This window comes from Elephantulus edwardii, unplaced genomic scaffold (assembly GCF_000299155.1).
Source record: "Elephantulus edwardii isolate Elephantulus edwardi_28Jun2011 unplaced genomic scaffold, EleEdw1.0 scaffold00038, whole genome shotgun sequence".
Classification (NCBI taxonomy): Eukaryota; Metazoa; Chordata; class Mammalia; order Macroscelidea; family Macroscelididae; genus Elephantulus; species Elephantulus edwardii.
The window spans coordinates 9,662,144-9,675,165 of NW_006399788.1; the positions used below are offsets into that span (position 1 = coordinate 9,662,144).

General features: G+C 37.5%; 1 protein-coding gene across 1 annotated transcript in view; it reads left to right on the top strand.

Moving 5' to 3' along the window:
• The window catches only part of ADAM28 (ADAM metallopeptidase domain 28), a 116,002-nt gene that overhangs the window by 68,100 nt on the left and 34,880 nt on the right, over nucleotides 1-13,022 (top strand). Inside the window, exons 11-13 of the mRNA XM_006884912.1 lie at nucleotides 8,499-8,629; nucleotides 9,623-9,800; nucleotides 11,767-11,856. Of these exons, the coding sequence (XP_006884974.1) occupies nucleotides 8,499-8,629; nucleotides 9,623-9,800; nucleotides 11,767-11,856 (399 nt within the window). The remainder of the gene's footprint in view (nucleotides 1-8,498; nucleotides 8,630-9,622; nucleotides 9,801-11,766; nucleotides 11,857-13,022) is intronic.

Here is a 13,022-nt window from a genome sequence, read left to right on the forward strand (position 1 = left end):
ATTGAAATGAAAAATTAACAAACTAAATTAAATAAAAAAAAGCAAAAAAAATTTGTCTCTTAGGGGATAAAATTCTAGATATGATTTTATGCTTTTTCCTCATCATCTGCTGATTTCCTTATTCAGGTTTGCATCACCAAGGAAAGCCTATTCTGGCCTCTTTTCTGGTCTCTGTCATAAATACATACAGGAAACAATTGGTTTACTTTTCAATACTTCTTGATTAATTGCATGCCATTAATTTGTTTCACTCACCCTCGTTGCCAATATAGTCAGAACCAACCCACAGCTGAGCTCTTATGGCTTAGTTGTAAGGAGCTGTGCTGCCAATTCCAAGAGGAAACTCAAATCCACCAGCTCCTCTGCAGGAGAAAGAGGAAGTCTCCTCCTTTGCAATTAACTGCCTCTGAAAACCTGCTGGAGAGTCTGCTATGGGTAATTTCAAACTCACTGGTACATACTAACTACAACAAACTGTATGGGAGGAGATTACTTTTTCACTGAGAGCTCATTGTAGATTCAAACACCAAAGAGGCACCGTCTTCGTTTAGCAGTGCAACTCCCTTCTTTCTCATTAGGCCACCAGAACTTCCTTGTTTGGCTAATGTTCTGATGTCATACCATTTCATAGCTGGCTCCACAGTACGTTGTAATCTGTAGATGGCCCAGGAATTGATTGCCCATCTTCCTCCCGCAAAGCAAGTAGTGGATTCAAAACATGTATCTTTGTGTTGGCAGCACAACTACTTACCACTAAGCCACCTTGTTTGAGTAATAGGATCTAAAATTATTTGTTAATAGCCATTGCCATATTTTTACTGTTAAATATTTGTATGTTGTTGTTGTTATTATGTGCCATCGAGTCACTTACATCTCATAGCTACCCTATGTGCAAGAGCCCTAAACCCATCCCAATCGCAGAATCAATACATCTCATCTAGGGTCTTACTCTCCCGCATCATCCCTCCACTCTCCGAAACATGATGTCCCTCTCCAAGGACCAGTCACCCCTTGCAACATGCCCTAAGTATGTCAGACAAAGCTTCAGAATCCTTGACTCCAAGGAGCAGCCTGGCTTCACCCTCACCAAGACAAACCTGTTTGTTCTCCTAGCAGTCCGTGGTATATTCAGCACTCTTCTACAGCACCACAGCTCAAAGGCATGAATTTTCTTTCTGTCATCCCTATTCACTTTCCAACTCTCCAATTCATGGCTGTAATTGCGAAGACAATAGCCTGGATCAGGTGCACCTTAGCCTATAGCCTGATGACGTTGCTCTTCAGTACTCTTGAGAGGTTCCTCACAGCTAGCTGTCTTTCCCAAAACTGTTAACTCTCTGAATCTCTTCACCATCCATACTGTTGCTGTCAATGGCCCAGTGGTGAGAATCTTTGTTTTCTTGATATTGAACATCAATCCTTACTGAAGGTTGCATTCCTTAACATTCTGCAGCAAGTGCTTCAGGTCTTCCTCAGTTTCAGGAAGCAGGGTTGTGTCATTTGCATAACACGGGTTGTTGATGACACTTCCACCAATCCTGATGCCACATTCCTCCTCATACAGCCCAGAGTCTCACACGATCTGTTCTGCATACAGGTTGAAAAGGTATGGAGACAAAATACATTCCTGATGGACCCCCTTCTTTATTTTGAACCATGTAGTGTCTCCTTGCTCTGTTCTGATGACTGCCTCTTGGTCCAAGTATAGGTTTCACATTAGCACAATCAAATATTCTGAGATTCCCATTCTTCTCAGAGACAGCCATAGCTTGACGTGATTCACACAGTCAAAAGCCTTTGCATAGTCAATGAAGCAGAGATAGACATTCTTCTGGTATTCTCTGCTTTCTGCCAAGATCCATCTAACACTAGCTATAATATCCGTAGTATTATGACCTCTTCTAAATCCAGCCTGCACATCATTCTCTGTTGACATATTATTCCAATCGTTTTTGGATAATTTTCAGCAGAATCTTTAAAAAATGATTATGATGTTGTTTATTGTTGTTATTGTTAGTTGTTGTCAAATGGAGTATGAGCTGTAACAATGCTATGAACAACAGATCTGGACCCTATCATATCCTGTCCCAACCTCACACTTCCTGACACACTAGACCCCATTGTAACAGTCACTATGTCACTCCACCTGGCTGAAGGACTTCCTCTTCTTTGCCAACCCTCTTACCTTTCTAGTATTATGTCCTTCTCCAAGGAATAACCTCTCAGATAAACATGTTAAAAAATCTTTATCATCTTTTCCTCCAAAGAGCACTCTGGCTGCACCTTCTCCTAGACATATTTGTTTGTTCTTTTTAGCAGTCCATGAGTTAAATTAATAATTTGAAGAAGTCCCTAACTGCACACTTTCCCAGTGTAAAATGTCTCCTGGTTTCCTGACTGCTGGTACCAAGAGTGTTGAATGTGGATCCAAGTAAAGTGAAGTTCTTTTCTCCATTTATCATAATGGTTTAGTGGTATAACAATCTTGTTCTTGACATTGAGATGCAATCCATACTGAATGCTGTATTCTTTGACCTTCTGTGACAAGTGCTTCGAGTTCTCTTCACTTTCAGCAAGCAAGATTTTGTCATTTTCATAACACTGGTTATTGATGAATCTTCCTTCAATCTTGATGCCACATTCTTCTTCAGGATCCAGCCTCTCAAATAACTTTCTCAGCACGCAGGTTGAATAAGTATGGATAGAGACTACAGCTCTGACACACTCCCTTCTTAATTTTAATCCATGTAGTATTCCCTTGCTCTGTGCACATAACAGCATCTTCGTCTAGGTATAGGTCTCACATGAGCACAATTAAGTGCTCTGGGATTCCCATTCTTCTCAATGTTAGCCATAAATTGTTATGATTCACATAATCAAATGACGTTGCATAGTCAATAAAGCATAAATATACATTCTTCTGGTATTCTTAACTTTCATCCGGATCCATCTGACATTAGCAATGATTTCTCCTGTGTCCACAGCCTCCTCTAAATCTTGCATAAACTTCTGGCAAATCCTTCTCTGTGTACGGTTGTAGCCATTTTGAATGATCTTCAGCAGTATTTTGCTTGCATGCAATGCTAATTATATTGTTTCACAATTTCTACATTCCGTTAAATCACCTTTCTTGGGAATGGAAGAAAATATGGATCTCTTCCAATCCATTGGTAAGACAGTTGTCCTCCAAATTTCCTGGCATAAACTACTGAGTGTATCCAGGGCTGCATCTGTTCATTGAAACAAGTCAATTGGTATCCCATTAATTACTGGGGCCTTATTTTTTGTCAGTGCCTTCAATGCAGCTTCACCTTCCTTATTCACTGACATTAGCCTTTGTTCATATGGTATTTCCTGAAATTTTTCAGTGTCAGTCAGTCCTTTTTGGCACGATTACTCTTTGCCTTTCCTCCATCTTCTTTTGATGCTTCCTGGGCCATATCTTTCCTCTTCCAATATTGTGACTTGAGGTTTGTTTTTTAGTCCTTTTAGGTTGAGAAATGCAGAATGACTTCTTCCCTTTAATATTCTCTCATTCCATCTTTCTGCATATTCCATTATAACATTTTGCTTTATCTTCTCCAGCTGTCCTTTGAAATCTTCTGCTTAGCTTTTTTACTTTGGCATATTTTCCTTTTGTTTTGGCTTCTTACCTTCTAGCCCAATTTTCAGAATCTCTTCTTGTTGTAAATCAGACGTAGAAGGAAGCAAGGACATGAGGAAATGAATTCCGGAAAAGAGGAAGGCTGAGGCAGAGGTCCTCTCACAGCTTAGCACTGTGAAAAGGCCCCTTTCTTTGTCTCCCTATTGTTTTTATGTCAATCCAGCTAAAAATTTAAACTCTGAAGACTATATTTTACTTATACTTAAATGTTGCCATCATATCAATGTGTAAGCTTAATCTTTAAGATCAAAGTTCAGACATGGCATCCCCTCCAGTGGAAGGCTGGGAGGAACCCTCTGTTTGCAGAGGGTATCCAGTATCTCCTCCAGGGCATTGGACTGAATTCTCTACTTGCAGAGTTTGCTCAGTCCTGCCTGGACTCTGATCTCAGCTGTGACCTGGCTATCACTATGCGGGGCAATCCACATCTTGTGATATCGATTTTAATTTTTTTTTCTTTCTCTTCTGTTTTTAGTACATCTAGGGCAACATCTGTTTTTTGAAGTATTTCAATTGGTATACCATCAATTCCTTGGTTTTTTGCCAATTCTTTCAGAACAGCTTTAACTTCTTCCTTCATCATCACAGGCTCTTGCTCATAAGTTGTTTCATAAAATTCTTCTGTGTCTGCAAATTCCTTTTGGTACAATGGCACTGCATACTCTTTCCATCTTCTTTTAATACTTCCTGGATAATTTAATATTCTGCCCAAAACATCCTTAAGTAACTCAAGGCTTGAGTTTGGTTTTCAGTTCCTCGAGCTTAAGAAATGCTGAGCGAGTTCCACTCCTTTGATTTTCTGACTCCAGCTCTTTGCACATTTCATTATAATACTTTGCTTTGTCTTCCATGCTGTCCTTTAAAATCTTCAGTTCAGCTGATTAATATCTTGATTTTGTCTCTCTGCTTTGGCTTCTAGGTGCTCTAGTGCAATGTTCAGTTTCTTCTGACATCCATTTTGGTCTTTTCTTCCTCCTCTGTCTTTGTACTGACTGACCTTTTGCACTCTTTCTGGATTATATTCTTGATAACCTGCCGTAACTCATCTGGTCTTTGAAATCACTTGCTATGAATCAGAGAGACTGATATCCCTATCACATAAGGTTGGTAGAAGGAGACTTGATACATTTGAGCTGCGGTGTTGGAGAAGAGTAAACAAACAGGTTCATCCTGGAGAGGGTTAAACCAGGCTACTCTTTTGAGGCAAGGATTCTGAAGCTTCATCTGACATACTCAAGGATGGACCAGTCCTTGGAAAGGGAAGTCATGTCTGGAAGGGTGGAGGAACAGAGGAGGAGAGGAAGACCCTAGATGAGATGGATTGATTCAGTGACTGGGGTAATGGGGTTAGGTGTGTCAGAGACAATAAGATTGGCATAGGATAGAGCAGGCTTTAGAGCTGTTATATGTAAGGTCACTATGAGTCGTAAGCGACTTGACAGCACATAACAACAACAGCAACAACTTCTGTCTTTGTAACAAACCTTTGCTCTCTTTATAGATGATATCTTTTATATCCTCCCACAACTCACCTGGTCTTTGATCACTGGTGTTCAGTGCTTCAAACTTATTTATAAGATGCTTTTGAGATTAAGATGGGATAGATTCAAGAACATATTTCGGTTCTCATAGACTAGTTTTGATTTTCTTCAACCTCAATTTCAACTTGAATATAACTTTATTGTTGTTGTTTACCACTGAGTCAGAACCAACCCATTTATGATCCTCCAGGGGGTGGTTCAGAGGCAGTTAGTCACACTAGGGGAGATTGCCCATCCTTCTCCCACGGAACAGCTAGTGGCCTAGAACCATATCCCTTCAGGATTTCAGCACAGCTTCTTGAAACTAGGCCATGAGAGCTTCCTATAAGTTTATTAGTGAAGTCAAAATGCTATATGTAAGGTTAACAGCAGAATACAGCGGCTTAGTTATGACAGCTTCCAAATGTGCTCATGGGAATGTCAACCTTTACCCTCATGGCTTTCAGCTAAAATTATAGAGCTCTTATTGTTGGTGTGTGCTGTTGAACCAGAACTGAACCATAGCTGACCCTTTAGTAGGTTTTCAGAGGCAGTAAATTCCACAGTAGTAGATTGTCCACCTTTCTACTGTGGAGCAGCTGGTGGATTCGAACCATGTAAGCCTTGGTCTGACTCGCAGAGGAATCTTTGGCCCTGAAGAACTCACACTCTGCATTATCTGATTATTTTTTTGCTGATATCCTCAATTTGTGCTGTCGAACTCATTCAAATTAATGGCAAGGCTAGTCAATCCCCTTGAATAGAGCAACACACCCCATTCACTTATCCCCACACATCTATGTTACAAAATCTAATTCAATGACTAGAAAAACCATTTTGAACAATGAACCTCTCACAACACAGACCAAACCTTGGTTTTTCTAGACATTTACTTTCATATTTGAAGAATTAACTTTCTCTTTGCAATCATCTTGCTAATAACTACATTTGTGAAAGTATGTAAGACAACTGCATACTTCATACCTTAACATTCTCTTTTTAGATAGCCAATTTCTAATTTGCCTATGCCTATCAAACCATTACATTGGGGAAACAAACATTTCCCTTTTACTGAAAAAATTTCCTATTCCATTTGGAAACTTTGAACAACGCCTCTACAAGCCAAGTCCAGTCCAGAGCAAACGATCAGTTTGCAGCATTCAAAACTATCTCTCAGACTGGATCATCTTTTCTTCATCGAATTGGACTCTGGTTAACTCATTCCAGCCATCCTTGGCTAGGTTCAAATGAGTATTAGCTGAAAATTCAGGACGCCTGGAACACTTCTCTCTGCATTCCAGACAGTGTGATCCCTTCCCTTAGCCTTAGCCTCAACATGGGACCAAATCAATAAGCCAGAAGTCCTCATTGCCTCTTAATCCTCAAGCCAGCTACTCTTTTTCTCCTATTCATACATCTGTGAATGCCAGGTGAACAGTTATGAAGAAACATGTCCAAGCTCAGCTTGTCTCTTCATTGCTGCATGCCTCCTACTTCCATTACAGTAGATTGAGGTCATTGCTACAAGTGAGCATACTCATCGGTTTCCTTTAACTTCAAGTCCTGGAAGTGGACTATGATAAGCACCAACTTTACCCTTCCTCAGAAGTCAAGCAGTTTGTTTGTTCCAGTTTTAAAAGGTCAAAGTCTCTCTCTCTCTTTTTCTTTTTCTCTCTTTCTGTTTACCTCCCCCCCCGCCCCCATTAACCTCTTCAATCAAAAGTCCAAGGTGGGTCTAGAAATTCCTTCAAATGAAAATCTTCTCATAGTACTGATAATTAATTTTTCTCCTAGACTATATGTCAACACCCACTAACAAATTCTCTTTTAACAAGTTTATCTCCAGGGAAAATCTTCCTTTTTGATACTTCCAATCAAGTACTAGCCAAAGGCAGAATTACACACTTTCTAAACCTATTCTATCCAATATTTGTCTATCCATTTATATCATATATCTCTTTCTCCTCCTCATTTTTTAATTAATTTGCGTACAATTGTGTGTGTGTGTGTATATACACACACACACATTTCTAACAATGGTCTTATAACTAAAATTTACAGACTACTACGGGGTAACATTAAGAAAAAAGACTGATAATCCAATCACAAAATGGGCAAAAGACATAAAAAGATTCTTCACAAAGAAAGACATTCAGATGGCTAACAAACATATAGATAAATGTTCAAAATCACTAGCAATTAGAGGGATGGAAGTCAAAACAGCAAAAAAATGCCTTTTTTACCCCAGTAGCAGTAAAAAGTTTAACAGGACAGAAAAGAATAAATGTTGGAAAGGATACAGAAAGATTGGAACGCTTTTGAACTGTTGAGGATTGAGAGGATTGTAAAATGATGCAACCACTATGAAAGACGGTTTCGTATTTCCTTAAAATGCTTAACATAAAAATCCCATATGGCCCAATTATTCCACTTCTAGGAGTGTATCTCAAGGAATTAAGACCTGAGACATGAAAAGAGATATGTACACCTATATTCCTGGCACTGTTATTCACAATAGCAAGAAAATGGAAATAGCTCAAATGCCCATCAACAAATAAGTGGAGTGAGAAAGAGGGGTACATTCATGCAATGGAATATCATGCAACACTAAGGAAAATTATTTCATAAAATACTGTATAAACATATAAGTTGTTGTTAGGTGCCGTCGAGTCCTAGATGACTCATAGTGACCCTATGAATGAAAGGCCTGAGCATTGTTCGTACATAGAGTTTCCGGAGGCAAGCCATTTCGGAAGTAGATGCCGCTCCTATTTCCAGGCTTGTTTTACTCGGGAAGCTCCAGTCAACACTGTCCACCATGGGTACCCATTATCACGTTTGGCACATCACTGTCACAGTGTTCAGCATCACAGCAACCACAAGTTACCTCTGTACAGCAATGCACAGACCAGATAAACATATATAATCTTGGAATTATATTGAGTTAAATAGCTTAGTCACATGGGACAAATACTGTATAAAACAACTGCTGTGAAAATAGGAGGATAACTGGTCCAAATATGTATAAATGTTCGAAGTTGAAGAAAGAGGAGAGAATGGGGGGCACCACTGTTATTTTATTGAGTTAAGTCTATCATATTTTTCAAGGGAAGAATTCAGACAAATCCCCTTATCATAGTGACCCATTGGCCAGAGTAAAATTCAGACTGTAAGTAAAAGGTGGTATTTCTACTTTAATTATTGAGAGAAAAATATTTAATTATGAAAAACTTATTGTGAATTATGGAAAATTTACTATGAATAATAATTTAGTTTGCAAAAGATATAATCTGTTCATTTATTCTCATCCTTAGGATCACAGTGACAACCTGCTTAGAGTTGCAGGGACAATGGCCCATGAAATGGGTCATAACTTTGGAATGTTTCATGACTCCTACGTGTGTAAGTGCCCTTCTACAATATGTGTGATGGACAAAGCACTGAGGTGAGACTTTCTGGGACCATGCTGCTTTTCCCTGGCTTGGCTCCAGTCTGGACTGTATTACTATTTATGTCATCTTTAGCATCATGTCCATGTTTGAAATTATAGAATACCCAAGAACTGGTTTTAGAAAATCATCAGATTTATCAAGTTTTCCTTCAGAGTGGGTGGTGGTAGGGAGAAGATCCTGGGAGAAGAATCTTGTTAAAAGAGTAAAACTTCCTACAAAAAGAGAGGAAAAATGTATGTAAAGAGTTAAATGCTCTTGCCTTGTTTTAGGCAAACTTGTCAAGGAATCCTATCTTCCAAAACCTCACAATTCTTTTAAGTATTAATTTTTTTCTTTTCTATCCAGCTTCCCTAGTCATCCTCAGCTAGGATTATTCTATTATGCCTCTCCATATAGTAGGTCATGGATGCATATCAGCGAAATAGGTTGTTATTTCTCCCAGATTTTACTGAATTTTGAAACATCGTCTTTATCTGTGGAATGAAGATATTCTGACAAAAGGAATTGTTCTGAGGAAAAGTGAAATCTTAAATATAAAAGTAAATATTATATAACTATTTTTAGAACTTTATCATCTAAATGACCTGAAACTATATGTCTGACATGTTTGTTTTTTTAAAAAAGCAAGACCTATGTGACAGTTTAAATCTCAAATTTTGAGAGAATAATATTTGTACATTAAGTTGAAATAGCTTAGATTTAACCAAGTTAAACCAGGTGAAAAATGAGTTGATGATTTAATGCTTGGTCACTAGATTTGGTTTGGTTTTTCTGGTTAGTTTTGTGTAATTGTGTGCTCTACATAAAATATTGCTCTAGCTATGTATAGGAGAAGGATAAGTAATCTGCTCCTTTGCAATTAACTGCCTCTGAAAACCCACGGGAGGGTCAACTATGGGTTGGATCCGACTCTACGGTACACAACAACAGCAACAGCTATGCATTGTAGGCATGACTTTATTCCTTTTCCTCCCTTATCTTCACAGCTTCTATATACCCACAGATTTTAGTTCCTGCAGCCGGGTCAGCTATGACAAGTTCTTTGAAGATAGATTATCAAATTGCCTCTCTAATGCTCCACTGCCTACAGATATCATCTCAACTCCAATATGTGGAAACCAGTTGGTAGAAATAGGAGAAGACTGTGATTGTGGGACTCCTGAGGTATTATAAAAATCTTTACAGAAGGACCTAGTATTTGTCAAGAAGATAAGGAGTCTGTTAAGAAAAAAACAAAACAAAATAAAAAAACCAAACACAACTAGAGTATCTTGCAATTTGAGTTTTGCTTACTTGGAAATTTTTGTGTCAGGCCTTCTAACAGCAAATAATTTATTACTTAATAAGCAACTAATAAATCAACCAATAAACTACCAGCCTATTAATTCTGTGAAATTCATTACAACTAGCATTTTCACTGTGTCAAGGTAGAACTGTGATCCACAATATCTGATATCTGTTCTCATGTTGCTTAATATAAAAATCAAACTGGTTGTTGTCCAATCAACTGTGACATAGAGTGAATCTATAGTGACCTTATCAACTAAACTCAACACATTGTCCTCAAGCCGGAACCAACACATGGCTAACTTTCCAGTAGATTTTCAGAAGTTCTAATTTGCATTTGGAAGGAGGAGTGGCATCCACTTCCATATTAGCTTGCCTCTGGAAATCCTATGAACCTGGAGAGAGAATGAAAGGCACCCAAGCGTCGAGGACTCTCCTTCATAGGGTCACTATGAGCCACCTGCGACTCAAAGACACTTAACAACAACAACAACAACATAATTTGCATGGAAGGAGATTGCCCATCTTTCTACCATGAAGTGGCTGGTGGATTTGAACCACTTGACTCTGAGTTGAAAGTAAAACTCTTTGCCATGAGGTCACCAGAGCTCTTAAGACAGAATAAAGCTGTCACACAGGGTTTCCAGGGTTATAACTCTTTAAGGAAGGGAACTGCCAGATCATTCTTATTCCATGCAGCTGGTGGGTTTGACCCTCTGACCTTTTAATTAGAAGCTTTAAATTGCTTGACAGGCTTTGTAAACTTCCTTCTCCGAGTGCCTTCCCTATATCATTTGTTTTAAGTAACATTTACCAACTTGTGCTTTGTTAATTCCCTTTGATGTTGAATATATTTCACATTTCTGTTTGGCTTGACACTTAGTGAGGAGTTAATTTAGGTAATATGCTGTGATAGTGCTCAGTACATTACATTATTTGACCAAATTTACATAAGAGTAAATACAGTCTGGTGGATTTGAACTGCTAAACTTTTGGCTAGCAGTCTAACACACTATGCCATCAGGCAATCTCCTATGTCTCTTATGCTTCTGCACTCAGGTGTTCTTGCCAACAGATCTATAAGCACACAGAACTTGAGTTTCTGAATGAGACTTTGATCTCAACTTGTTAACATTTGACATGAAGAATCTACCAGCATCTCAGGGGTTTGGCTCATCAATTGTTGGGGGTGGGAGAAGTGCAATTTCAAAATCTATTCACTCTATGAAAAGGAATACTTTTTCCCAGATGCTGTCTATATTTGAAATAATGGTAAGAATTTTAAACTTTAAAAGTTGTAAATCTCAGTGTAACACCCCTCTATGGACATAAGGAAACTGAAAGGTAGTCTTTGAGATAAGGATCTGTACCTTTTGCAAGTAGCTGATTTCTGCCAAACGAAGAAAAGAGACTCTACTCTGCTTTAAATACTAATTAATCAATCAATCAAAGATATATGAAGAACTGTGTCTCCAGATTTTCAGCACTTGCTCTAGAGATGTAAATGTATAATTCATTAATTTAATTACTTATGCTTTGTTATTATTTAAATGAATATATAAAAGAATTAATCAAGCAAAATATCTTTATTTTACTGAAAACAATAAGAGACTTTCACTATTTCTGTGTATGACTGAGGGAAAGGTATGTATGCTAAAAAGGGGGCGGGGAAAGATGTTAGTAGGAATCAGATTAATAGTGAGCCACCTATTGCACTGATAGAGCTATTAAACATTTTCAGACGGTATCAAGGTAAAATTTGTGTAAAGAACAAATTATGTTATGTACTGTGCTGACAAAAAAAAAGTAATTGGGCATTCGGGTTTTTTTTTATATTTCTTAGGAATGTACTAACATTTGCTGTGATGCTAAAACATGTAAAATCAAAACGAAGTTTCAGTGTGCATTAGGAGAATGCTGTGACAAATGCCACGTAAGAATATTCCTTTAAACTATTTTAATAATTTTTCTTTTTTCTTTATTATCTCATAGACTATATCAATTTAAATAATTAAATCAGTACTTTTTGTTTTATCAAGTAATTCCTCCCACTCAATTCCTCCTATCAAGCCCTCCCTGAGTGTTTTAAGTACATGATGTAGATAATCCTCTAACACCTCTTGAGGTTGGTATTATTTATTTCATTGCTATTTTGAGAAAATGGAAACCCTGAGCAGAAAATGGAAGACCTTAAATCTGACAAACTCCAGAAGTCAATTTTAATTGCTCCTAAATGCTTCTTTGTTCTTTCCTCTGATGTCATTTATCTTCTATCTATAGTTTATATATGCCTTTAATGGTGTATTGGGTAGAAGAGCTTTTGTATTTAATAGTGTGAGTCTACTGTTGTAAGTTGTGACTTTACTGTTGTGAGTTTACTGTTGTAAGCTATTAAAAGGACTTTAGGATGAAATTCCTAGACATCAGACGTAGATAGAATGAGCATAATTCTGTGTCACTTTCTCTGTGGAGCTTTTAGTCCTTTCCTTTCGAAATATAATTACCATTTTACTTTCTGTTCTTACCTGTAATTCTATCATATTATGCCCATTTGTTTATGTCAAATTCTTCTTTATCTAGAACAGAATGTGTTTAGATTCTCAGTAAATGCAGGATGAAATATTTTAAGATATATATATTTATACACACATACATATATATTTGAGATAATATTTATTTAAAATTATGTATATCGAAGATAACATATATTTAGAATTATATATTTAATGTATAATATATGGAATTGGAAAGAAATAAAGGAGATCAAAAGCAGGAAAATTTGGGCATTTAAGTAGTATTAAGAAGTGTTTATGAAGTGTCGCTTTCTAGAGATTATGGGAGACAGGAAAAAATTAGTCTCTGAGCTCAAAGAACTTACTTTCTTGCTAGTACAATAATATATACATATGAAAATGGAAAGTGTGATTAGATGTTCAGCAAATATTGTAAAGATATATTCCATTTGTGGTGTGGACAAAGAGTATTGGATGTCCCATGGTCTGTCAAAATAACAAACAAGTCTATCTTGGAGGCAGTGCAACAAGCAAAATTGGAGAAATTCTGTCTCACAAACTTTGGGCACACTATCAGAAAGGGCCA